General features: G+C 30.3%; 4 protein-coding genes and 1 non-coding gene across 8 annotated transcripts; 2 read left to right on the top strand and 3 right to left on the bottom strand.

The window, feature by feature from the left end:
- Nucleotides 1-4,064: 4,064 nt before the first annotated feature.
- Trnat-cgu lies at nt 4,065-4,136 on the top strand. Its single transcript has one exon. It is a non-coding gene; the product is annotated as a tRNA-Thr (tRNA).
- Nucleotides 4,137-7,118: 2,982 nt separating this feature from the next.
- LOC125066422 (UDP-glycosyltransferase UGT5-like) lies at nt 7,119-11,406 on the top strand. Its single transcript, XM_047674490.1, has 4 exons — nt 7,119-7,973; nt 9,110-9,338; nt 9,840-10,056; nt 10,954-11,406. Exons 1-4 carry the CDS (start codon nt 7,119-7,121, stop codon nt 11,228-11,230), a joined length of 1,578 nt encoding a protein of 525 aa, XP_047530446.1. The 3' UTR covers nt 11,231-11,406.
- Nucleotides 11,407-13,842: 2,436 nt separating this feature from the next.
- Nucleotides 13,843-16,110, bottom strand: LOC125066484 (KIF-binding protein-like). Its single transcript, XM_047674571.1, has 2 exons — nt 14,958-16,110; nt 13,843-14,792 (listed from the first exon to the last, which is right to left on the bottom strand). The coding sequence occupies exons 1-2, from the start codon at nt 15,919-15,921 to the stop codon at nt 13,957-13,959; spliced, it is 1,800 nt and encodes a 599-aa protein (XP_047530527.1). The 5' UTR covers nt 15,922-16,110; the 3' UTR covers nt 13,843-13,956.
- Nucleotides 16,111-18,338: 2,228 nt separating this feature from the next.
- On the bottom strand, nt 18,339-20,366 carry LOC125066191 (mesoderm induction early response protein 1). Of its 3 annotated transcripts, none has more exons than XM_047674159.1 (2): nt 19,988-20,366; nt 18,339-19,918 (listed from the first exon to the last, which is right to left on the bottom strand). In XM_047674159.1, exons 1-2 carry the CDS (start codon nt 20,187-20,189, stop codon nt 19,002-19,004), a joined length of 1,119 nt encoding a protein of 372 aa, XP_047530115.1. In that variant the 5' UTR covers nt 20,190-20,366; the 3' UTR covers nt 18,339-19,001. The 3 variants fall into 3 exon arrangements, with proteins under 3 accessions (XP_047530115.1, XP_047530116.1, XP_047530114.1); XM_047674160.1 differs by having other exon boundaries at nt 18,340-19,918; nt 20,036-20,366; XM_047674158.1 differs by having other exon boundaries at nt 18,340-20,366.
- Nucleotides 20,367-22,551: 2,185 nt separating this feature from the next.
- LOC125066196 (sodium/hydrogen exchanger 9B2-like) lies at nt 22,552-27,518 on the bottom strand. Of its 2 annotated transcripts, XM_047674168.1 has the most exons (13): nt 27,493-27,518; nt 26,642-26,856; nt 26,517-26,540; nt 25,883-25,910; nt 25,660-25,802; nt 24,598-24,829; nt 24,325-24,494; nt 24,012-24,226; nt 23,766-23,937; nt 23,545-23,699; nt 23,301-23,465; nt 22,995-23,178; nt 22,552-22,782 (listed from the first exon to the last, which is right to left on the bottom strand). In XM_047674168.1, the coding sequence occupies exons 2-13, from the start codon at nt 26,664-26,666 to the stop codon at nt 22,721-22,723; spliced, it is 1,575 nt and encodes a 524-aa protein (XP_047530124.1). In that variant the 5' UTR covers nt 26,667-26,856; nt 27,493-27,518; the 3' UTR covers nt 22,552-22,720. The 2 variants fall into 2 exon arrangements, with proteins under 2 accessions (XP_047530124.1, XP_047530125.1); XM_047674169.1 differs by lacking the exon at nt 26,517-26,540.
- Between the last annotated feature and the right edge of the window lie 272 nt (nt 27,519-27,790).

Raw genomic sequence — 27,790 nt, 5'->3', positions numbered from 1 at the left:
TAAAAACTGACAGTGCCTAAAATGAACTTCGTTTTATACACGGACTATGCATCGTAACAATGACGACCGTTTCAATATACATTGTATTGTAGCCAATTTAACTTAAATTGCTATCAAGTGTTCAATGTCAAGACATGTCCGTTATCATGAGATTCATAAGTAGAAAGTCATGATTGTCAACTAAATTACTCTATATTTTGTACGCTAAAACATATACGCCATACAAAATTGGCCTTAATCCAAACAGTTTAAGTTTTACAGTATAAAATAAAGATAAAATGCTGAAATACCCAGAAAAAAAATCTTAGTATTAGGTAAGAAAGCTTATGCTAAAGATAGAGGAAGTTCTCAATGATGCTCTAAAAATTCAAGCTATTGTTTAAAGCGAAGCGAACGACGATCTTTATCAGTTCGATACAAAACAATAATTTATTAAAAAAACTGCTAACAGCAGCTTACAGTTTGTACACACCATTACAAAATTGCAGATGAAACTCCAGAAGGAGATATTATACCGAATTCCATTACAAATACAATCTAGGGGCACTTACTATATATTTTTAAAATTATAGATGCACAAAGCAATGTGATCAAGAAATATAAGAAGTACTTACGAAAAGAAAGAAAAAAAAAGAAGCGTATCAAATTATACGTCAGCAACGACAAACGTGAAATGAACAACTAATTTGTTTTTTTTACCCGAATCAATATTTTAGTATTATATACAATAGTAAAATACAAATACAATACAATAGTTCTTGTAAAAACTGTATATACAAGACGTCGTCTTACCTATATAATAAAAAAACGATGATCGGTTCAACGGTAAGATTTAAGAAGTCAACATGCTGTTGGGTCATCAAGAGTCAAACTACAATAAAGTATGCTCTACTATTCGTATTAAGTTCACCAAGAAAAAAAGCTTGTAATATAGGCCCATTTTCTTGGTTAAACAGTTTTAATGTCTATTAATCTCAGATATACCTAACAAAATACATTTTTATATTACAAGATTCAATAGCCATTCTACATTTAATAGCTTTTATGAGTTTCAGCGAAATTGCCATTAAAAAAGTGTTACACAACGCTCGGTAGATGTACATACATTAAATTTGAGGGTTATTAATAAATTTGAAATAAAAAAATATCAATAATTAAATTTAAAACAAAACAATAAACACATAGTTTCATTAATAAACTAAATATATTTTTCTTCCAAATAGGATAGCAACGAATAAATTAACACGACAATAAAGTGCTGCAGAAGAAAGGCGTACCAAAGAGAGTTTTCATTAAAAATTCAGAAGCGAAGCGTAAATTGTATTTTTCCAGATTAGGAATTATCAAAAAAGAAAAAATTTGAGAGAATCAAATGGTACTCAAAGAAAATACTTCATACGAGAATTACATTTCTTTGCCAATATTAAGCTGCTTATCTTAAAAGATTTTATTACCTCTATAATAATTAAAAAATGATGTTTGGTTTATTTGTTATTAAAAAATCTAGCATTCCCTCATGATAACAAATATAAATAAAAAAGTTTTTGTAGTTTAGAATATAAGCTAGATAAGATAAAGTTGTGATTTCAGTAGGCTATTTATGCATATTTATGGGTATAAATAGATCATAACCCTCATTGGCATCAAAATATTATTCATTTTAATAGCATCGATAAATTTTGTTAATTCGTTTGAATAAATAAATAGAAAAACTTTAGCCATGCCACAGCAATTGTTTTATTAGAATGTTAATGAGACTACTATCATAATGCATATCCTATTGGCATTTATAATCTAAATCATCAATCATGCTAAATCTCTTTATATATGAAATAAAATCCTAGATTCAGGTGATAAAATCAAGGCTACTTGGGATGTAATTAACAGTGTTTTTTTTTTATGGTATAGGGGGCAAACGAGCAGGAGGCTCACCTGATGGAAAGTGATTACCACCGCCCATGGACATCTGCAACACCAGGGGGGTTACAGGTGCGTTGCCGGCCTTTATGTGTTTGCTGTAAAGCTACAAAACATGTGTTAAATCAGCTTCTGGTTCACTTTGATAAAAATACTATTTTCATAGTGAACAATTCGGCTTTACTAGAGGTCTCTTAACAATTAATGCTGGAATGGCACTACTTAAATACATATACACTGCTCGTGACAAATCACAAAATGTTATTGGTGAATTTTGTGATTTACCCATTTGATTATGTAGAACACGAAACGTTTTTGTACAAGCTGAAACATTACGGTCTGATCTCATTGCTTCATACTTGAATAAAATAATTCAACAGATGTCTAATAATGAAATAAGGTCTTCTGGGTCTGTACAAAAATTGAACGTTCCACAAGGATCAATTTTGGGTCCTATTTTTGTTATATATAAATGATCTTTCTTTCTATGTTAAAGATATTTGTGAGGTATTTGCATTGTTTGCTGATGATACCTCATTACTTTTTAAAGTTGACGTAAAACAATCTAATTATGCGATGTAAACAATGCATTATCACTGAAAAGTTATTATATTTAGTATACTTTGCTTACTTTCATAGTATCATGTCTTACGGCATTTCGCTTTGTGATAGCGTTGTGGATATTGAAACTGACTTCATGCTACGTAAAAGAGGTATTAGATCTATTTATTATCTTGGTACCCCCTAGTCTCATATGCGTTGTAAAATCAAAAACTAACATGTTATTTTTGTTTTATAACAAGACTTTTGAAAGACATTAATCGGTTTTTTTTTTGGTAACGGAAGCAATATAATTCAAGTCCTATTATAAAGCGTTATCAAAGCAACCTCATTTACGTACCTAAAGCCTTTAAATAGGAATGGTAGATCAATAATTTGACATCGATGTGAAAAAAATGCCAATAGTCACGAAAATCGGTTGAACGGTAAGAAGTAAGAAGTCATAGTCAAGCTAAAATAAAGACGAGATCGTTTAATACAATCCGTATTAGGTAAATCTTTCACCAAGAAAATAAATCTTTTAATATGGACCCATTTTCTTGGTGATCGGATAAACAGTTTCGATGTCTATAAATCTCAAATAAATACAACAAAATAAATTTTTATATTATATGATTCAACAGCTATTCAACATGTAATAGCTCTTATGAGTTTCAGCGAAATTGCTAATAAAATGTGTTACAAAACGTTCGGTAGGTGTAATTGATAAATTTGTTATTTAAAAATTACCAATAAATAAATATATAGAAAATTCGATAAAAACATAGTTTAATTAATAAAACAAATATATTTCTCTTATAAATATGATAGCAACAAAGGTCGCCAAGCAAACACGGGAGTAGAGTGCGGCGGCGGAGAGGGATACCAAAAATAAAGATTTCATACAAAACTCAGAAGTGAAATCCAAATTTATATATTTTTTCTATATTATTTATTTTTGAGTCTTACTGAATAGTACTCTGTATAACTCAGTGTCATGTCATTTGCGATCACGGCATACGAGTTAGTCTTCCATTGATTACTTTTTGTAAATGTAAATCGCATTAAAATCTGAAACGTTATTCGCCAAGGGCGAGAAAAGCGCAGAAAATCGTACGAACCGTGTTGCTTCACACGCGGTTTGCTTCACACCTTGAAGCAACACAGTTCTGTATCCGCCTGTATGTGGATCGCCCATAAGCGGATACAGAAATATTTACAGTTTAACTAACCCCGTTCGAGTCATATTAACTAGGTGCATGTTTCCATTTCCTTGAAATTGTACGCATATTTTATTCATTGTTTAATTTTAAATTGAACAAGCTTAGATTAAGCGCGATATTTATTTTATATTAACGGTTTTCACTCTATGCCAATTCTAATAACGAACGATCAATGACTTAGTTAATGATGAGATAACACACGTTCACACTTCATACAATTAGGAATCGTATAGTTAATATCTATAATTATCTCATAAATTTGATAGTTAATAGTTTTAATTATTATTGTCCCCGTGCGAAATAAAGGCGGGTAGTTTGTATAATGACAACACAAACTTTTCTATTGTTACAAAGCCATGAAGAGTCTCGATGGAGACATCAACAGCCTCTTTAGCTCAGTGGTAGAGCACTGGTCTCGTAAACCAGGGGTCGTGAGTTCAAACCTCACAGGAGGCAAGGCTATTTAAAGTAATTGATTTTTTTCATATTTTTATTCATTCAAGTTTGGCATTTTTTTATCAAATATAAGTATAATTATTTATTTTTTAAGTATGTGATTGGTTTTGTTAAAAGAATCAACGTTATGTATTCAATTCATTAGGCTAACATATAAACATTCTTAATTTATGGATTCATGAAATTCATAAAAACAAATTTGACAAAGAATAGCATATAAGCCAATATATAATTGCTAAAATATAATGGTTGGAAAAACCATATTGGACTGTGAATAATTTGTTTTTTATTCTTTTATAAAACATTACTGGTACTGAATATGTAATATGTATATATATATACAAACACAGAAATTACTTGAATATTATCGTATTTTATAAAATAAAGCATTGAAATCATGAGCGCGAACATGAACTTATACAGAATACAATTACGAATATGATTAGTGCTATTTATAGACCTCTATAATAAAATCTTACTATCCGATTATAGAATCAAGGCTAAACGTATGTGTGCAGTGTTTTAGGAAGCCTTAAAACCAAATTAAGCAATAAAGGCAATATTAGAAGTGACAAGTGCATAAATAACTTTGCAATTAAAATCATTACCGGTAGATTAAATAATCATTTATTCAATATTTTATTGATTAATCGATATTATCGTATCGTATGAAATATTTATCAAATTATAATTTATACAAAAACTGGATTAAAATATAAACATAAACAGCAATAGCATATAAATAAATAAAATGTATATACCTACATATATATGTGTGTGTTTAATATTTGAAGTAGTTTCGTATTATATTTTTTACTAGATATATGATATACTTATTGTTAACAGAAACAGGCAAAAACCTGTTAACTGTTACTTTTGGAAGACATTAAAGAATAATCTTAGCGCAAAACGTTACAACATATTCAGTTGTTAAATCTAAAAAAAATCGAATATGTTATCTGTTAAAATTTACTGTCACTTTTAGGTAATAACGTACCTACGTTTAAAATGAAAAGATCATCAGACAAATGCATTTTCTGTAAATTTAAAACAAAAAAACAGTAATCCCACTGAAACGTCACATATTTAAATTTAATTCAACACTAACATGACGATTCAAAAGTTCTTTTATGAGCCTACTCAAATAAAGAATATTTTGATTTTGAATATTGTTTCAAAACAAGCTATAAATCTCCTTACAGGGATGCGGTACACGCATATATACGAGATGTGATTTTTAGCGATACAATTTTAACCTTTAATGTATTTTTGTTTAGTATCTTTTCGAGTTTTATAAACGATATCATTTCGTTCTAATATGGTACTGGTCATCGAACTAATAGCAATTACTCTATGGAGTGTGCGGGTTAAGTGGACTGACAATTAAGGGCAAGGTTGCAAAGACAAAACAATTTATTAAATGCCCATAATGGTAGTCGGCAAACCGGCTATGATCTGGAGTTGTAAGTTGAAAAAAATGAAGTATCCGATAAAGTAAGTAAATAGTTTTATTTTAAGCAGTAGAAAAATGTTACAAGTATATAATAGAAAATAAATACCTAATTTTATTGAAAATTGTTGTTAACAAAAGTGTAGTAAATTAACAAAGAAATCATCAATTCACACAATCACAATCAGTAATTTATAATATCGGGTTAATTTTATTTTATATAACGTTTCAAGTCAAACGTCTGGTTGTTTTATGGGCTATATATAAAGCTGCAAATCCCGAAGGTCTGGTTTTAATTCCCAAATTATTATAAATAAAGCTTTTTCTGTAAAGTTGCCCTGGTGTTTGGCCCCGCGCTCAAGAAAGCATGTCAAATCATTTTGTTCTCGCCTGCTCTCTCTTCGTGTATAACATTGTTAGTTTTAATTTTGACTTGTATAATTGTCTTCAATCGCTAATCAAATTTAAATAAGTCATCTTGAATATTTTCCTCCACTGACAACAAATTAAAGACTCGTTTATATTTAGTTATTTCCCTTTGACTTTATAAAATGTGGATAATTTTCTCAGGGATTAAAATATCCTTTGATTCAAATATAGTATTATAAATTGCCTTGTTTGCAAATATAAGTCGGTACGCACCTATTTTAAAAGGTTTTAAGATTTTAAGTTGATTTGAGATTATATATCATTTACATTCTACTACTAACAATGACTTATTTTTTACACAAAACAGGCGTATTCCACAATAAATTTAGGGTTATTTTATGAAACGAAAAAATTAAGTACTTTTGGTATATAATTTTAACAATTATATTAGATACTATTCTATTTTTAGTAAACTCCAAAATGAAAGTAGCCGAACTAAGACAATACAATACAGCCCATATTGATTGCTTGTATAAAAAATATGGTTCATCTCCTCTAACAGTATTATTTTTAAATATACGATCATTTTGATTTAAATTAAAAACAAGGAATCTAATATTTTTATTAACTTCTTATGATTCCTTATATTATTTTATCGTTATTTTAAGATACGATTTTTATTTAACAATTTACATATTTATAATTGGTGGTAGGGATTTGTGCAAACCCGTTTTGGTAGGTACCACCCATTCAACAGATATTCTGCCACCAAGCAGCAATACTAGGTATTGTTGTGTTTCGGTTTGAAGGATAAGTGAGCCAGTGTAACTTCCGCAGGGGACATAACATCTTATTTCTAAGGTTGGTGGCGCATTGACAAAGTAAGGGATGGTTAATATTTCTAATTTCTAACAGCGCCAATGTCTGTACGCGGTGGTGACCACCTAACATCAATTGGCCCATTTGCAGGCAAAAAAATTCCATCCTTTTTGAACTTACGTGCCTCTCAATTTATTTTTGAAAGGGTGAAACTGATATCACCTTATTTCCATTCACTTCATGGCCTTTTGCCTTTATAACTTGGGTACATTTCATTATTTAGTATTTAATAAAGGCGAAATAGCACTAGCATTCAGTAGTGTCTGTGATAGGAAGCGCGTGAGATGTCTCGTCTGACTTGCTATTTTATTTTTGTAATACATTTTTATAATGTAAATACAGCGAATATTCTTGGTTTATTTTCACATACGGGCAAAAGTCATCATATGGTTTTTGAACCTCTGTTACTGAAGCTTGCAGAGAGAGGGCACAATCTCACAGTCGCGTCATTTTTTCCGGCAATTAATCCACCCCCTAATTATCACGAAATAAACTTCCAAGGTTTATACGAATTACGGCTAGAGTCGTTCGATTTAAGCGCCCTGGAAAATTCGAATATTTTCAAGAAGATTCCTAGATTAGGAAGCATTACATCGCAAGTGTTACAATTTCGATCTTTTGCAAGTGCATCTATGAGCATATGCGAAAAGCTCACTCATTTTACGCCTTTATTGGAAGCTTTAAAAGGGGATTATGATGTTGTGTTATTAGAAAATTTTACAAGCGACTGTATGCTAGGTCTTCTTTATGCGTATGGAATAAGTGCACCGATTGTGTATGTGCTGTCAGGAACACCTATGCCTTGGACGTCGGAACGAATTGGTGCTGACGATAACCCATCCTATGTGCCTCTAATTACGGCACCTTTTTCATCGCAAATGACGTTAATGGATCGACTAGAAAATACGTTGTTAAATTTCATATTAAAAGAGTGGTATTATTACGAGATACAAACTAAAGAAAAGTATATTTTAGAAAAAAAGTTTGGAAAAATTCAGGATTTACGTGAGCTTGGTAAAAATATTTCCTTGATGCTTACGAACTCTTACCATACTCTCAATGGAGTAAAACCACTTTTGCCAGGTATGGTGGAAGTTGGTGGGTTGCACTTGTCTTCTAAAAGGGAACCCCTGCCACCGGTAAGTCGACTTTATTGAAAACATTTTCTTATTTATAAGAATTTATTATCAATATTATTGTATATTACTAAACTTTTTTTATTTAATTAAACAGATATTCTTCTGTATTCTTATATTTAGAATTTTAAAATTTATAGAAACAAGCTAAGATCATGGGTTAAGCCTTTGGTGTTACAGAATACGATTTTAATGTTTTTGTAAAATAGTTAATTTATCACTAATACATATTTATTGTGTTGAAGACTTCAATATACAGGATAAAATCACTCAAGGATCCATGCTATTAGTGTAGTATAAGCTCCAAGTTCATAGTTGGCCAAGCGAACCCGACCATACATGATTAATCATTCGTTTACGTTACGTTTCACGCTGTGTTGCGTTCACTAACTACTTTTTAATCGAGCAATGATTGTGTATTTTTGGCGACAATAATCTAACGACATAAATTGATCCTTCGAAATTCTACATATAATTTTGTTTGTATTTCCTCATATTTATATCTAAAAAATATAGTTTGTGTATATGAAAATCTCGATTCTAGTTTATGTTCTTTTGAAATTGAGCATCACATCTTTTTTTTTTCTAGTACAGCTAGACAGACCGTTAAAAGGACCACTTATTGTATAACTTGATAGTTAATTGTCACAACTGCTCAAAGACATTGGCGCTATAAAAAATATTAACTATTCCTCAAATCGCCAATGCGCAACCTTAAACTTTATATCCATATAAACATTATATCCATTGTGCCTGTAGATAGGTACTTATAATGTTATCTATACTAAAATTATAAATGCGAAAAAACTCTGTCTGTCTGTATCTCTTACACGACAAAACCAATGAACCGCATTGATTGATTGATTGATTAAATTAGGTATGAAGCAAACTTGAACAGTTGAACTACAAGGAACGACATAGACTTTTTTATGTCGAACGCCTAAAAGTCGAGTGAAGCCGTAAACGACAACTTATATTACTTATGTATTTACTTTTATTATCATGTAGTACGTTTTATCACAGTTAGTTTAAAGAAATTCATTAAAATCTTGTCTATTTATTAGCAAAAAATTCTATAAAAAATATACAACATTACCTTCACGTCAAGGTTTTTCTATGTTTTTTTTTTTTGTTTACAGTTCATAGAAAAGTTCCTTAATGATTCAAGCGATGACGGTGTCATATTATTTAGCTTCGGGTCGCATATAAAAACAAAGTCATTACCAAAGTACAAGGAACAAATTTTTGTCAACGCGCTTTCTAAATTAAAGCAAAGAGTTATTTGGAAATATGAAGACAGCGATGAAGAGGGATCTCTTGCGGGTAACATTCTTCGAGTAAAATGGTTACCGCAATATGATTTACTGCGTAAGTATTAATGTATTATAAATAGATGACTTTTTACGACACATTGGCGTAGTTTCTTATTATTTTTTGCAACTTTGTAATTAGATATACAATCATGAGAGGTTACTTATTGATATGAATAAATCCGCACTACCAACCCGAACAGATATATCAAGTGATATTTCGAAATATATTTTTCAATTATTATATTAATATACCCAATGTATTTTTATATTTCAAAATGGAAATTATTTGAAATTATAATAATGGTCGTCATCTCGCCGAAGTGAATTAATTTTTGTTTAATTACACGTATAAATCAACTAAAAAAAAACCACAATAAAATCTGATTAAATTAACATAATTGAAAAGATGACCATGATTATTAAGCGGGTAAAATAATTATATATTTATCCCAACATTTTACTTTTTTAATATATTACGGTTTTAAAAGATTTACGTAGAAATTAATATCTGCTAAGTGATAAATTTAAATAGGCTTAAATTGTTTTTACATTACAGGTCACGAAAAAATCATTGCATTTATTTCCCACGGAGGCTTGCTCGGTATGACGGAAGCGATGGCTGCAGGAAAACCAATGATAATAATACCCATATTCGGAGACCAACCCTCTAACGCGGCTGCCGCTGCCGAGGCCGGAGTTGGCATCGTGTTGTCTTATGAGGACCTCAACGAAGACATTTTGAGTAATGCTCTACAAACAGTAATCAGTGATACGTAAGTTATGTAATTGATATTAAAGTTAATTAATATTTTAAGATTGATAAATAAGTATAATCTGTTTTGAAAAGTAGGTATCTATGTCTTTCCTGGTTTAAAAAACAGGTATTCTTTAATTAGAATCGAAATTAAATCTAATATTTTTATATAGTTATTTAAGTATCCAACTAATATATATATCATTGTGACACAAATTTATTTTTAGACAAAATAATTGACCTGCAAGGTTGATTTATAAAAGTGATATCGTTAATATGTTAACACAGATGATAACAAATTAATATATAAGATTCATTTATTCTCTCTAAGCTATCGACCCTGATACTAAAATATCTATTCTATATTAAGCACCTTACAAGGTCATATTATTCAATATTGTGTTGTGTCAAATTACAATAAATATTCAATATTTTTCAATATTATATTACATGGGCAATGATCTGCTTACCAAAAAGGATCCTTTCTAAGTAAACCTTTTCAAAAAAACGTATTATTATTTTTAGGAAAATTAAGTATACTTATCTTAATAGTAACTTTATCTTTTAACAAAGATATAAAATAAAATACCATTAATCCAGTTGGTATTCAGTACAAATGAAGGCTTTTGTTTATTAAAAAATAAAAAAGTCTACAATATATCAAACTTAGTAATAATAATTTAGGCAAAGCAAATGCATATAAAAATATTTGTATAAAGTGCTTTATTACACACACACACACACACATCAGCCCGCATTCGTCCACTGCTGGACATAGGCCTCTCCAAATGCACGCCACTGTGGTCTTTAAGGACTTTATTAACTTGAAGTATTTCATAAAACAAAATTTCACCTTGAATTTCGTGACGAATAATATGACGATTTCCCAAATTAATTATATTTTATTATATTCCAGAATGCGAAAACACACATCTCTCGTGTCAAAAATTTGGGCTGACCGGGATGTATCGCCTTTGGATAAAGCCGTATTCTGGACGGAGCACGTGATTCGGTGGGGAAAATCAACTCACCTTCACTCCACAGCACGAAACCTCACATTCTACCAACTAAGTCTACTTGACGTCGCTGCTATAATTATCTTTACCATGACTTCATTAATAATTGCAACTATTTATTTAATATATAAAATAATACATATTTTTAAAAAAGATACTAAGGAAAAGTTGCTATAGACAATTAATTAAGGTTAAGTTTTGAAAGCAAGGTACATGTCGTGGCTTTCAAAAATGCAATTATATCGATAATTTTAAGCTTTCAAGTACATTCAAAATGTTATAACTTCATAAAAACTGTTCACTTGTAAATGCTTTGGTTTTAAATTATTTTTGAATAAGATTTATTCGGTTGTAAATAAAAAAGTCCACATCAGATGATTTCGAAGAATACATTTGAACAAATTCAAAGTTTTTATGTATGTTGGTTTCTTATATATGTAGGTTTTATTTTATGATTTTAGCATAATTTTATATTTATTTTAAAATCATGGTCACTTAATACGTGCATCAAGAAAGTAAAAACATTCAAGGACAGGCAGCTGTTTAAGTTCTTTTCAATATTAAGACTAGATTTTTTATACATTTACGTTCAGGTAAAGTCATATGAGCATATATTTAAATATCTATGAAAAAAAATATCTTAAATGTTCATAGTGTATTCACCTGTCACTTACATTATATATCGTTAACAGCTTAGTTACACCAAATTCAATTGCGGTCAAGTTAATGCGTCTCGGCTGTTTTACTCATTTTGAATCCTCTTCGTGCTTTAAAATGTACACTAAAGTTAAAATGGAGTACTACCATTCTTCGGAGCTCATTCCACCACGCTGCCCCAAAGGCAGTCGTTGATACGCATGTGGCATCTATTTGGAATAAGAAGAAAAAAATATACATCTAGTATTAACGTAGAAAGTAGCGTTGAAAAACTTTAGTAACTAAGTTTAACCGTGTTAAATTTTGATTGCGTGAATGGTAAGATATTGCTCAAATATTTAGAGTTGTGCCAGGAAATTGGATAGCTATTCCACATTCCGCAATAAACATACTTAATATAACGCAAAGGTATTTTCTTAAATCACAATTAACACTAAGCGTGTTTAGTGTTTAGGTACCACACAGACTCTTCAGGTTTATAACTAAAATGAGATGTGCCTAGCGTTAGTGGTGTAGCTAGGCGGATATAGAGCCCGGTGCGGCATTCCAATGAGAATAAATTAGGCATTTATTAACATACTATTTTTAAAAATCTACATTTTGCAAAAATAATAGCTGCCTAAAAACGAATAGATATTGTATATATTATGACCAATTTTTTTCTTCCTTTTTTCTGGTATTGCTTATACTTTTAAAGTGGGTATTATTATTAAAGGTCAATTTTATACGTCTTGTCATCATTTGATTTTGCTAGTGTGGAGATATAATTTAATAAATAAGTTTTTTTTGTGAATAGACTTATTTTCTTCTGAAGACTATTGGAAAGCAAAAAAAAAATGGTTGAATTAGTAGATATAACTTATTTACGCGGAGCTCCTTCTCTGCCATGACGGAGTTACAGAAGGCTACGCTGAATTATTGCGGAGCATCGCCGATACGATTACTTTTAGGTCTCAGGTAAAGGTCTCGTCCGACCTCGCGGAGTAGGATCTGTCTCTCCGCGTTTGACGCAGAGCACGCCTCCAATATATAAAGTATACTGGGGGGTGTCCTGATCCGCGCAATCTGTCATTTATATGACAAGCTATATAATTTTTTTTTATGAATAGAGACCTAAGGGAATTTAAATTTTAGACCAAAAACCCTCAAAATTCTAAAAGAAAATGATGTAAAGTATATTATATAACTTTGGGCTTTAGCCTGGACATCCAAGTTACACACAATTTATTCAAGTATTTTTTACAATACTTAAGTATATTCCAATCGGTACGTATTGAATGAGACTGTTTTTAAAAAATAAAAAAATATAAACCTTGTAAGCTTTTATTTTACATTCTCTATATAATTAAGACAATGTTTTCATTTTAATAAAGCATCAGCAACATTTACAAACAATTTGTATGATAAAATTGTATATATTGTAAATTATAATCTGCCGACTCCAGGCCGACTGCTCACGGCGAAATAATCTCAACGGAGACTAAGCAACTGCGCAGGGATATTAAAGTGCAAGAATATGTCAGCAAACACAGGTGCACTCTCGGTTCCACCACTCACTCACACATGGGAAGTGTACACACTACCAAGTTCCGAATTATGGGCTGCTATAGAATAATCCTCTATTTACTTTTTGTTAACTGGAACCTGGGTTAAAATCGGGATCTCAGGGTCTGCAACCATATAAGTTAGCTACTAAAGCAGTTAAATTATTTTTTTTTTTTTCTCCAAGTAGTATACAGGTTCTACAGGTTATTTCAGACTTAATGGCGGGTCCACATTTATATATTCTTATGTATCGTGAAATATAAAGCGAATAGTGAAAACGCCACACGAATATATATCGCGAATCTTGCACCCAGAGCTGTTCAACTTGTTACAAGCTGCTGCCTAGAACAGAAAGGTCGCGATAACGAGTGCTGCTTTTGTCTATTTAATAAATGAAAAGCCTTTGGAAGTCAATGGTTTTAAAATTAGCAGTCGATGAGCGCGGCACACGCAAAATTCACGTTTCATTAGAATATATAAACCTGAACCCGCCTTAAGTCTGATTAGTTTCTATATTTTCCCTTCAATAAAAAAGTAGGCTATGAAATGTATTACATAATTATAATTTTTTTTGAAAAAGATTTTTGTCCAATTGTTTACATTACATACATAATACAAAAGGTGCATTTATGTTTGGGTTAACTATGAAGTTTATCTTTGATACCATTTTTTATATTTGCTTGTAACACCTTAACTTTTTTCTATCCAACAAATCCCACCAGTTCATTTTCCAGTTTTTTAATCTTCAATGGTAAGATATTTACCATTTCTTGACATAAGCTGTACTCTTCTTTCATCATCTTAGCAGCTTCGGGGTCATTTTTACAAATATCAACAACAGCCTGATATGAATCATAACTTTTCCTAACATGTGTCAATTGAACATTTTTATCAACGGCAATTCTTTTCATGCTATTCCTACCAATAAAAGCATATGCACTTATCACCGGCCTAATAACATCAAATTCTAATTTAACTGGCATTATTCCATTTTTATCTTTGACTGAATTCAGGAAGTGATCATAATTTTCAATGCTCTTTTCACACAACATGTTAATCTTTTTTAAAATATGTGGCGAGGGTTTTTCCTTTGTTTTATTGAGTTTGTCTAATTTAATATTTAGTATCTCTGAATACACTTCACCTAGTTCGTACCACAGTTGACGGCAATACTGGAGATAATAAGTTGGGTTGATTTCTTTGATCAAATCTTCAAGCATATCCACCCTACGTTTATGCATTTTTGCCCGCCTCTCATCATCTTCTTCGAAGAATGCGAGATAACAATATGATTGGGAACTGTCTTGCACCAGCTCAATGTAGTCTGAAGCTAAAGTATCTAATTTATAATATTCTTTGGCTTTGTTCAACCAACTCTGGCAACATAAAAACACTTCTCTTGCATCTTGGTATGTCAACAAGAATTTGTCACCAATTTTCTTTTCATATTTGGTAACATCGAGATCTGAGAATATTAACTTTTTTATATCACCACCACAAATGTTCTCATTGTCTTCCAGCTCCAAATTAGACATATCTGCAATAAAAAATTATAATTCTTTTATTTGACAAAAATATATAATAACTCATAACCCATTTTTTAGAATTTTCCAAAAAGTATTTAAAGATTAAATTTTATAAAAAAATGATAAATTATATCATCAATTTTGGTTTTTTTTTTTAATTATTTAATTTATTATACCTGTAATTGCATCACTAATCTCTTCTCCATCATTCATAAGTCTTGCTTTGGAAGCAGTCATTAGCAAAAGACAGTATTTAGCCCAACACCTGGCTACATCTGCTGATCTATGTTTAAAAATTTCTTTTTTAGCCAAAAAAATATCATCAGCACTTTCCGACTCCATTAATGTTGCTTCATACTGTTCCAGTATGGTTGAAGCTGCAGAAAGATGGTGTCTTGATTGAAAAAACCCATTTTGCTCAGCAAAGAACTGAGATAAGGTAGCCGAATTTAAAGCCCATTCAATTGATTCATAGTCTGAGTACTGTAGCTGTCTTCTTAATGTAACATGACAATATATTGCTGATTTCAAATTTTCCTTCAATGATCCATATACTTGGGCTAAATAATAGAGAGACAATGTATGAGCTTTCTCTAAAAACATAAATTCTCCTGTAACAGCTTCACCAGTATTACTTATTATTTGTTCTATTGATAAAGGCATTTGTAATGTGCATTTAAAGTCTTCATAAAATGTTTTTGCTTTGAGTAAAAAAAGTTTAGCTTCCTCTGGTTCGTCGCGATTGGACCACAATATGCCGAGATTATTTTCAATGTTAATGAGAGTTGTTACGATTTCCGGCTTTAGAGAATTTGGAATCAAAAGATCTTCTGCTTCTTTCAATACTTTCTCACTAGCAGTCAGCTCCTCGGTTTCCATGTCTATAATTCCTATGTTTAAAAGTACTACCCCTAACATTGCATCGAGTTTAACTTTGTTCAAATTTGTTTCAGATTCAGAAACATTACTCAATGCATCGCGCATATTGTTTAATATATCTCTAGCCTTATATTTTGACGAATATGGTTCATTTTCCGGATCATTTTTACTGTCTTCATCTAGTAATTTTCTAACTTTGCCGTAATTCTCCTTATAGTCATTAATAAATTCTTTAGCAGACATTTCTGCAGTGACTATCATATTTTTTTAAATCACAATTTATTGTACAAATAATTCTTAATAAATTACTTTTTAACATACATTACGTTTTCAGATAAAACGATAGACTTAATTGTGTTATAGGTGTTCAAATCTATCCATTAATTTTCTCACAAAGGTATAAATTTCCAATTTCTAGTCTAAATTGACGAGGTTTTGAGTGTTAGACAAATTTACTACAATTATAATGTCATTGTCATATTGTCAAATGTCAAGGTATAAGAAATATAATAAGTTCGTTTTAATTATAAGTAAAGACGATATTGTTAAACAATGTTATTATGATATTATTCGCCACATTTCTTTGTTATATAAGATTTAATTAAGGTTAATTTTATTTAAGGTAAAAATATTTTAAACAATAAAAAGGAATAAAAGAGTGAAATTCAATTATTGTGGTGAATTTTTAGTGCAAAATATAATACCGTATCCTGCATAATGTATGTTTTTTTTTTCTAAATTAATTGAAAATTATAATTGAATTTATTTAAAAATACGTAAAATATAATTACATTGAAATTATCCGTCTTAAGCAATACAGTTGCAGAAAATTGCAATTGTTAGAACATAATAAAAATTATTTATGAAAAGCCTGATAATATTTTTAATTGAAAATTATAGTTCGAAGACCAATATATATGATTATAATTTAAGAAGTAAATGAAAATAGAAATAAAAGTAATTCGTAAGTTTTTATGCGATTTCGTTTGCTACCATGTTATGACAAAAAAGTACAGATTATTTATCAAAATGTTGTATATTTACTGTGTTCAAAAGTATGGTAAAATCAATTAAACTTATCATATAACGTCTAAACTTTTACATAGTTTTCATAGGGTATTTCTTTGCAATTTGTATATTACAATATACATTTATTTAAATGACACGTAAAAATAAACTTGCTAGGTTACCAATACTAAAAGTACCACTGGCGTTTTTGAGCGATCCTGAGTTTTTGAAGTATAAACACTTTTTTTAATATGTGGTTTCTGGCAACTCTGGTAATAAGACATATTTCAGTATATATGTATTATATATGAAGACATATCTGATATCATTATAAGGAATTAGTCATATTTATAAATTAAAATATAGATATTATAAAAAGGATATAATTACAATTTAACAAATTGGTTATTATTTTCATTTTTAAAATGAATTACTACATTTCATTTGTTGAGATTATAACTAGAACTCGAAAAACTAATTTAAACTTAATCATATTATTAATTACATAAAGTAACATATAACTCTTTTTAATAAATAAAATACATTTTTAGGGTTTGCACTGTTTATTCTTAAATTATTTTTTTACACCATAATCTACGTACTAGACGTAAAAAACTTATTATTATACGTGCAAATATAAAACAAACTGCAGTTTGTACTTATGTGGGTATTTATCATAACCCTTCGAACAGTCTTAAAATGTATTTCAACCCAAAACTATCTTTTTTTTTGCATTCGATTAGAAACACATGGATATCACCTCCTAAGAATGTATCATGACACGAAGAACTAGCAATTTATTATACCACTTTATAATTTCCATGTCCATAAACAGTAACAAAACAAACATATTCTAAATGTAAGTATTTAGCGCCGTCGTTAAAATCCTGCAATTTCATCTTGTATAAGGTTTTAAAATAATTTAGGTATATAATGTTATAAAATCATTGACAAGAAAATATTTATTTTATTTAATGTTGAAACTATCTAGGGCAATTGACCAATGTGGCTATTAGACAAATGACAGCTCTATGTACTTAAAAATATAGTCCATTCCACAATAAATCAACACATCTCAGATATTAGTTTAATTGTTAATTAAACTAATATGCATATTGATTATATTGAATATTAATTGATTTTGTTGTAGAAAAAAACAATTTATGTCAATTACTAATGAAATGGACTCTATTATATTTAATGTGTAATTAAGTATAATTATATGCATATCAATTGGATTAAACTATGTATTTTTTTTTAATATGTTTTTAATGAAAATCATATAATTTGCATTCATACTTAAGTTGAAAAATTATTGCAATAGTTTAATTTCAGTTATCTTTTTATTTTGATATGCTTTTTAATAGTACATTTATTCTATTATGCATATTAAAATATAGATTTAGCAATAGGCACTGTATAACTAATATATATGTAATATATATTTAATAAAACAATAATTTTCATAGTTTTAATATAAAAGCGAAACTTACACTATTCAATTATTCACTGATAATTTAAGAATTATTTATCAAAATATTAGAACATAATAATGATTATTTTTAAATAAAATTAAAAATCATTATAGATAGACTCAGAAATCCTAAATTTAAATTAAAAGAAAAATAACTTACAAAAACACTCACAATTCGCATTGAATTAAATAAAACATACATTTTTATTAAAAATTTAAAAATAATTATTGAGTTAAAATGTAAAAAATACTGAACAAAATTGTAATTGTAGTGATACATGCATTGGACATGTAGGTAAATATTTACACTGTTTACTATTTTAAAAATCACTCATATCAATATAATTAAACTATTTGATTCCATTACACATTTGTATGTCTACATCTAAGTACTTATGAACAGCAATATATTACTCATTCAAAAACAATAAAAAAGCACTTTTTCAATGTAAATTCACACCTTAAAATCAAATTTAATACAGAAACCAAGTAGTCTAATTATATTTGTTATAAGGTGAAGCATTTTATTAAACAGCTAGCATTGTATGTTTATTCTGAACGACATTTAAACATCACAGAAATAACATTACTATAAAACTATAGCAACATTTTATAAATGTCGCAACAGTTACAACACTTCAATTTCTGAGCAACACTATTCCCATATAAAAAAAATCCAAGACTAATTATTATTTACACTGATCTGTCCATATTTGTATAAAAAAACTAGGGCATCATGTTTGAAAACCTCGTCAACATTAAAACAATTATGAATACAGGAATAGCTAAGTTTTTAACAACAATTATGTCATAAACAGTGCATTCTACACGAAAAATGGCATAGCCAAATGTACATGTATTAGGAAACTGTATCAGGTTCTGGTTCCTCAGTGGACAAGGTCCTGGGGGGTGTTGTGTGAGGGTTCAGTTGGGAAAACACCTCCTTTTCTCCTAGGGCCAAAGGATCAGGCTGAGCAGCTGGTGAAGGCACATACATCATCATGGGTGTGGGCGAAACAGGCCGAACAACACTCGTGCCTGATGCTTCCTGTTCTTCCAGAAACCTATCCATGTAATCAGTATGACCAGGGTGCAAAGTATACTTTTTCTTTTCTAACCGTGTCTTATTTGCAAATATATCATGTCTCTCTGTCTTTTTCCAAATATAATAAAATTGTACGAGTTCTCCAACTGATCTTGTTCTGACCTTTTGTTGGCGGATTAAATGGAAATCTTTACCATGAACTTTGATGCCATTTTCGAAATTTCTACACTCTTCCTCTGACCACACACTTGCATGAGCAGGTGTCTGGGCTGAAATCCTTCGCCTTCTTAGTGCTTCCTCTACATTATGACCACATTGCTGTAGTAGGAATAAAGCTTCCTCATCATCCCGCAATTGCTTACCTTTGGGTACAGCATCAACGCCAGTTCCTGAATTTATAGCACAATTTTTTTTCATATAGTCCTCAATCACTTTTTCATCAAGAACACTGGGATTCCACAGTAGCTTATCCTCATTTTCATAAGGTAAAGCATCATCATAGCTACACAATCCTTCTGGTATAGCTGCTTGATAATCACTACCTACCATTATCGTTTTCTTCCAATCATCTTCATCAGGACTATAATCATAGTCATCTTCTTCTTCAGATGGTGGTCTGGAACCTGACCGGAGGCACCGTGTGGCCTCAGGACTAGTGTTGTCACTGTATAACTGCTGCAAAGCCGATTCCGTCTTTTCATTCTCCTCTGGCACCACCTCTGGTGGTTGCTCTGGAATAGGTTTATCCATATTTCTATTGTAACCGTATAAAGCAAGTAATTCCTCTAAAGGCATATCACCTTCCCGCTGTAGACTATTTAATTCAGCCTTCGGGTCTTGATGCTCACCTGCCGCCAAAGCTTCTTCTTCGTCTAATGTTCTCTCGTCGTCAAAATCATTTACCATCATATCAATAGTAGGCTCGAATAGGGATTTGTCGTTACCCACATCCATACTGGCATCGTGATCGCTTACACTGGCTACCAGCGCACACTCTGACATGACTACCACCAATAGCTATGGAGAATATGCCTCCAAAACATGACATCTAAACTACACAACTACATTTACCTTGTATAATCAATAAATAAAAATCATGAAATAATTAATTCTTTTACATATTAAGCTTTGAAAAAAGTAAAAATACGATGAACAAAACAAAAATATTTTGACATACAACCTACTACAATCTAAGACTGTCAACATGATTTATCGAAAATCGGATACACAAGCAAATACATTGGAGTAAAAATTGTGATGAACATTCAATTTTGTAAAGATCTAAAAAAAACAATTTATACAATTTCAATACGAATAATATTCTATTCTTTCTTTTCTTATGCTTTTCAAAATATTATAATACATATTCTTATTTATAAGGTAAATATATTGTCATATTGTTTAGACGTAGATAATAATAAAAGCTAAGATTATAGTAGACAAAAAGTCGAATGTAGCCTAACACTACTGGAGGAGGTAAGAAGAAAATATTTGTTTACAAAAAGTTTCTATCAAAATTTATAAACCTGGAGCTAGAGGGGAAATTTTGACGGATCGCGCTAATACTTGATAGTGTACATTGTACAGTCCGTTCACAGTTATTTTACCTCTGACATCTACGAAAGAGGCTGCGCGTTAGGTTGGTATAAGGCATTACTGACTGTCTAATTGTTTAGAGCTCTTCGAGTAATATGGTAAGTTCAGTGATTAATTACATTTAATCATGCCAAAAAGAATTCAGAGTAGTGGAAGAAAAATCGTGCTAGCTGTGCGTGAATTTTGTGAAAGGAAAAAGCTAAAGGTGTTGTAATTCCGTTTGAAACTGATAGCTGCAATGACAGGTATTTAAAATAATGTTACCTGCTATTAAACAATTCCCGTATGTTGAAAAAAAAATTATCTAATATTGTAATGATTATTATATAAAATTACAATTTTACAAATGATTTGTACCAATATGCGTCATGTTATTATTTACCTTCCATCAACTGCATACACTATATAGTAAAAGTATTTTCTAAGTGCATATAAGGGAAATCGTTCAATTAATGGTGAAAATTATGTATAAGTGTAAATTAAATGTAATTAAATTTATAAATTTAATTTTAAATTTATAAATTTCAGGTTTGTCGGACAAAACCATCAGCACCATTACTAAAGAAGGTGAAATTGCTGCTTCCACATCTTGAAAAATTTGCAGAAAATACAGTAAATCTGACCAATGGAGCTTTCCAATCGATTACTACCGAGGAAGGGCAAAAGCAATGTAAACATGTTCGTCATATTAAAGAGAAAAAATTACCAAACAGATGAATACGTAGACGATTAATTGAAAAAAATATTATCCAAGTAAACGATGGCTCGGATACTGAGTCTGATAGCAATTCTGATTATTGGTTCTCTTCTGATGATGTTCATTCAGATCATCCTTATTCTAAATAAAAGTTTTAACCAATCCGATCCTATTTTTATTTTCCAAAAAATAATTATATACTTAGTTACAATAACATGTTTATGTCTATACAAGGCATTGGGACAGATATAATTATATGTATAACACGCCATCCATTAACGGGTCTCCTCTAGCTATTACCACCAGCGGCACCGAATTATGTAGGTATATGACCACCACTGTATACGGGTTGAAAATATAATTCTCCATTTGGCTCAGGTAGCAGTAAATAGGTATTTTATATGAAGGACAGCTTCATATAAACCAACCTAATAGCCAGAGGTAAAGTAACTGTGAACGGACTATAAATCTGAATTAGGGATAGAAAGTTAGACATCCGCCTTCAAAAGCCGCTATTTTTGGTAAACATTTCGATAAACAATTTTTTGGGTGAAATTTTAAAATTTATATTAAATACTTCTCCTAAGACACATTGCTTCCACTGCATATAAAACGTATGAAGGGTGTCAATAAGTATATAGACCAAATTTGGAAACACGAACTCTTTAGTCTTAAAAGAACGTATATTTGTTGTCTTATAAATATAAATGAAATATATAACAGATACTATTTAGAAGTGAAAAGCTTAATTAAATTACCTCAACCAAATTACTTATCATAAACTGAATGTCAATAAAATTATATTGAAGCATGTGACGGGTAACGTTAGTAAAAGTTAAAATTATTAACTTACTTGATTAAGGAAAACTTACTTGAAGTTTTCCTTTATGAAAATTTAGTAATGTTTGCGGCTTTAAGAGTCAGTTAAGATGTAGGTCTTCTTATCACTGTGCCATCACGGCTCTGCTATGTTTACGTAACACACACCTTCCCATTTTTTATGTAATATTTTAAAATAAAAACTCAGTCAACATCCAGTTAAAATTTCGGTTCTCAATAAAAAATGCACTGTACACAAAATACTTACATATTTTAATAGACATAAACGTGGAAATAGTTTTTATCCAAACAAAGCCTTACGGTTTATTTTAAAGTAATAAGTTTCATAGAACATTTATAGAAATGTAAGTACATTGTTAAGTAAAAAATATTAAGTACAAATATTATAATTTAGATTTCGTCATAAGGGTGTATTTCTGATCGTTTCATTTTCGTTCTCAATTGGAATATCTTGACCCTGGGCTGAAATAAAGAAAAGCAACATAAGTATTTATAGACGATTGGAATAAATTATACATAGTCAGCGATATATTTCTAAAGTTCTTACGAATACGATTCTTTCATAAATATATCATTAATTATACCCCAAATAAAATCCTGGTTTGTTAACTATATTATTGTATGCCTATCCAAACACTAGGCCATTGAAATATTAGAACAGTACAATTACTTACAATCACGACTGAGCAAACGAGGTCCAGCAAGAGCGATAAGTATTGCACCGATAGGAGCAGATATGACCACACTAAGAACGCTTACAGCCAAGATTGCCTTCGCGTACCTCTCTTCATCCACAAATGAATTACCAGCTGTTTGACCATTATGAACTAAATCTAATGCTGCTGGACCCAATGCTGCCTATTAAGCAAAACATTTTTATAAAGCTTAAACAACAAATATGTTGCTATATTTTTATTAAATTTTAATCAATCAATAATAATATAATATTTATAATTTATATATGTTTATGTTTTACAAACCTGAACTGTAGCCTTTGCTAACCAAGTAAGACCAATGAAGAGTTTCTCTTTATTGTTCAGACCACATCCGAAACTTATCAAAAATGTGGCAATAACACGTAATAATAGACATGATACTAAACAAACAGCACCCATTGCTATAACTTGAGGATCTAAGGCACTGACCTAAAAATACGTTAGCAAATAGTTTTGTTACTATAAATGTCATATACCTTTTCTAAAATAGTAATAAAATTTTACATACTGTGATTTGAGCTCCAGTAAAGGCAAAAAGTATTGGTTCAAAAAATATCCACAGAATTCGAAACAGATTGCTGACCGGGTTTTTATTTACAGGCCAGCCTTGTTTTTCCCAGTAATATGCAGCTATGAAACCTGAAGATACTATTGCTAAGGGACCTAAGATGACATACAATCAGTAAGCTAGCAGCATAAAGATATATTTTACTTTTAAAAACATCATACCTGCACCACTCCAGCCGATTAAGCTTGATATGAATAATGAAAATAAGCCACCCAAAAATAGAGCTAAAAATCTTAAAGGGACTACGTATACATCTCCTCTTTCTGGAATAATAGATGCAAAAGCACCCCAAAGCGATCCAAGAACTACACCAGCTATTATTGATAGAGGACCCTGAAATACAACATTTAAAATTTAATTTAAGAAACCTTTTAAAATAATCGCTTATAACGAAAACAATCACAAACCTTTATAATATTAAAAGTCATCGAACCAGTTGAAAACATCGCATTAAGTATGATTGCAAATACAGCAACACTAACGGAATCGTCTATTGCAGCTGCAGCCAACAGTAATGTAGGTATACCTTTAGAAACACCAAAGCCAGCGTCTCTCAGCCTAAACAGACACGGAACTACCACAGCTGGAGAAACGGAAGCAATCATAGAACCTAATAAAAATGCTGCAAGTAACCACATTTATATATATTCTTATTGTCTCCAAACGGTTGGTCAGTAAATAGAAATTTTATTTGCAATATTTAACTATAAATTAACTTACCCCAAATCCATGGTAAGCCTAATAAAAACTGTGTAGAAACACTAATGGCTACACATTCGACCAGCCAGGGTATGAGTCCTATTTGCAAAACAGCTATATAGTGTTTTTTAAGTACACCAGCATCGAGACCAAGACCAGCTCTTGTTAATATAATTACTAAAGCAATTTTCCTGTGAATATAAACATAAATGAGGTAATGCTTAGCCACATAATTAAAGGATCACAGCCACAGGATAAAAGGATATTTAGATTACTATAATAAAACCATTTTACCTCAAATCTTGGTTAAGTTTTCGATAATCATCAGTCATATGTACTAAGTGTAAGTTTTGGAACATTATACCCGTCAATAGCATTCCAATGAGTGCGGGTAATGTTGTAATTTTTAACCAGATCCAACCAATTAAGTACGCGGCTATTACTAAAATAGTCATGCTTAATAGTTCCCCATTTAAGCTCACTGCTTCACCCATTTCGGCGTACAAAATCCCCCAGACGAGGAAGACTGAAATATTTTTTTAGAAATATCGTGTAATATTTTCAATACTATATTTTACTACTTTTATTCACAGTTGTGCCCTGAGGAGGCCAGTCCAGCAGTGAATAAACGTGGGTCCAAATCGTCATTATGACGATGAACAGTTTCAGATAGTCTGCGCGCGATGTGAATGGTAGCCGTCCATTTGAAACTGGGATACGCGCGATTCTACCGATAGCGGGTAGCGGTAGTGTAGTAATTTCTCATCAATGACTTGCGAGAGGTTGTTACTTATTGTTATTTTCGATATATTTTAGCAAAGGTCCGTCCCATTCTTATCGCACGCGGACTATACCTAAAATTTTGCGTGAGGCGTGGATCTTTTTTTCTCTGTGATCTTTACCGGAAATACTTAAACGAGCATAAAATCTGTTGCTTATAGCATTTCCTCTCATCCTCCAAAAAAAATACTCTATTTTTATTCAAATCTGGACTTCTAATTATATTATTCAATATGCAAAGTGGGAGCTTTGCATACTGAATATGTCAGTATGAGCTTTTCTTACGTAAAGCTGTCTATTACAATTTTTTTTTACTCAGATTATTATATTGACATCATATTTTTGCAGAATATATATTTTTATGATTTCTTTATGTAATCGATACGCGCAAATCGCAATACAATCCCTTTGCCGCCTATAAATCCATACGGAACGCGTTGAACGGACTTATAACACTTTTCTCCGCAAATACAGGGCCTGTCGTGTCCGAATAATTAACAAACATCTATAATAATAATAATAATGCTTCGACAAAATTAAATTATATATTTCTAATTTTATAAATAAAATACTCACAGAATATAATTATACACAGTTGCTGGGCAGACTGTCTAAAAGTAGGAAATATCGGAAAGGGAAACATTTTTGCCCACCATGTAGGTTGCCATGACGGAGTGGTGTCGGCTTGGTGGCATCGTAAACAAAATTGGTACCACCATCTTAAAAAAATAACAATCATTTTTTTAATATATATGAAACGTCTTTTTTAATAAGTACAATAGGTATTAAAACCACTTACGCTCTTTGACCTTCCTTGTTATTTTCGTCTGTGAAATAAAATTAATAGCTAAAAATCTAATCTTTAATTCTATTATAAGTACGTTTGAAGTTTTTTGTGTATTAGAGAAAAAATATGTCGTGCTTGTTTAAATATCAGCTATTCTAATTATTATTATACGATCAAACATTTTATATAGCAAAAAATATTATCATTTTTTATATATAGGACGCTTTATTTATAAAAAAAACTATCGTATGAACTTGAGCGTTAGCATGTGTTACATGTGTCTCATATTAATTACAGTAACGGATTATTTTGAACACCAACTTTAAATGTAGAGCAACAGTTAAAGAAATTTTATTTTTTATCACACAAACAAATTATATGGTTTTCTCTATATTTGTTGATTTAATAAGTTTTAGTCATTTTTACTGTGTGAGTTTTTATATTTTATTGTAAGTCAGTTATTCTATATTAGCAGGTTTTACATCTATTAATGTATTTATTTTGTAAAAAAAATAGTTAGCATAGTAATTTGTAAGCAATATGCTGTTAATATTTTCCAATTGTTGGTCTGTATTGAGGTGTTAACAATTAGTATTATTTAGTGAGTATTTCATAAGTTTTCATAAACAAATTGATTATTATTTACCTATAAACGTATACACACGAACACCTATAAACATAAAATTTAATATATACAATGAGTTAATGTCACGACAAATTTAACAAAAAAGGTTATAAGACAAACATATGTTTTTTAAAAGTAGGACTAACCTGGAGTCTGTGTATTTGATTCCATGACTAAATTACAACAGTACAACTTACAACAATATCGTTCTCCTGAATTTGACAAATATTATTCTTTGATAACAGATGATTGTACGAAGAAAACAGTCTAGAGCTCACATTAAGGAAAAACAAACGTGTATATTAGAGAGATAATATGGTATCTCAACTTGTACAAATTTCCAAATTAGAGTTGTAGTGACCTGAAAATGTAATATAATATAATCGTATTGAATACCTTAGAACTTAAATCATAAATATCCTAGTCATTTCTTATGAAGAAATAATGACATGTACAGCGGAGTCTAACTAAATTTTAAAATTGAATTCTTATAAACCTATTTAAGGTACAATCGTCAATGGAGTAGACAATTAAAAAAAAGGTACAATTTGTAGGTGTGTTTATGGTTTTTTATCGATCTTTAATACATTGTGTTATTTTACGAAATATGGTTAAATACTTGATATTGATTGATTTTTAAATTGTTATTATTATTTTTATTTAATAACGTTGAACTGTGTGCAAGTTATTATGTTAAATATTGTCTATGAAGATAGCTAAACTGTCTTTATTTATTAGTTAATATCGCTGATAAGATTATCCGAGAGATAGTTCTAGATTACACGATTTGAGTTAAAGTAAGATAGTAATTACATATTAAATATAAAAGGAGCTATTCAACAAAATATTTAAATACAATACAAAAAATCACGTAATTCACTTTATCACTTCATATTTAATAAAAGATCAGTACTAAATTATTTTTACATCAACCGAAAAGGTAAGGTAAGTAGGTAGATACTTTTCAGAGGTCATCTATACATCACTGAGGACTTACAATATATTTTATAAAGTCACGGCTCATATGTAATGATAATGTTTAGATTTGGACTGAGTTGAGTCTGAACGCTTATGACCCTCACGAGAAGGCCATATTAGCGAACAAGTCAAAAGTCAACAAGATTGTATTCACAGTAGAACTGGAAACATATTAAATTTGAATTTATTACAATAGAATATAGTCCATTTTAGATTGTGTTATAATGCTTAATACAGTCATGTGCTGTATAAATACGCATTGTGATTACAGTTAGAGCATGTGATCTAAGGTCAATATGTTTTAAGCATTATTTTTC

Source organism: Vanessa atalanta, chromosome 9 (assembly GCF_905147765.1).
Source record: "Vanessa atalanta chromosome 9, ilVanAtal1.2, whole genome shotgun sequence".
Lineage (NCBI taxonomy): Eukaryota > Metazoa > Arthropoda > Insecta > Lepidoptera > Nymphalidae > Vanessa > Vanessa atalanta.
Note: the sequence above shows the minus strand (reverse complement) of the source record. Positions and strands in the feature narration are given on the sequence as shown.

What these genes read in the sequence shown, in the direction of transcription:
- LOC125066191 (XM_047674158.1), bottom strand. Translation starts at nt 20,189, where the DNA reads ATGTCAGAGTGTGCGCTGGTAGCCAGTGTAAGCGATCACGATGCCAGT.
- LOC125066484 (XM_047674571.1), bottom strand. Translation starts at nt 15,921, where the DNA reads ATGATAGTCACTGCAGAAATGTCTGCTAAAGAATTTATTAATGACTAT. An exon ending in GATTAGTGATGCAATTACAG is followed by an intron (nt 14,793 to 14,957) that starts GTATAATAAATT and finishes TTTTTATTGCAG; the next exon opens with ATATGTCTAATTTGGAGCTG.
- LOC125066196 (XM_047674168.1), bottom strand. Translation starts at nt 26,666, where the DNA reads ATGGAATCAAATACACAGACTCCAG. An exon ending in AACAAGGAAGGTCAAAGAGC is followed by an intron (nt 25,803 to 25,882) that starts GTAAGTGGTTTT and finishes TATTTTTTTAAG; the next exon opens with ATGGTGGTACCAATTTTGTT. An exon ending in TAGCAAAGGCTACAGTTCAG is followed by an intron (nt 23,179 to 23,300) that starts GTTTGTAAAACA and finishes TTTGCTTAATAG; the next exon opens with GCAGCATTGGGTCCAGCAGC.
- LOC125066422 (XM_047674490.1), top strand. Translation starts at nt 7,119, where the DNA reads ATGTCTCGTCTGACTTGCTATTTTATTTTTGTAATACATTTTTATAAT. An exon ending in AAAGGGAACCCCTGCCACCG is followed by an intron (nt 7,974 to 9,109) that starts GTAAGTCGACTT and finishes TTTTGTTTACAG; the next exon opens with TTCATAGAAAAGTTCCTTAA. An exon ending in CAAACAGTAATCAGTGATAC is followed by an intron (nt 10,057 to 10,953) that starts GTAAGTTATGTA and finishes ATTATATTCCAG; the next exon opens with AATGCGAAAACACACATCTC.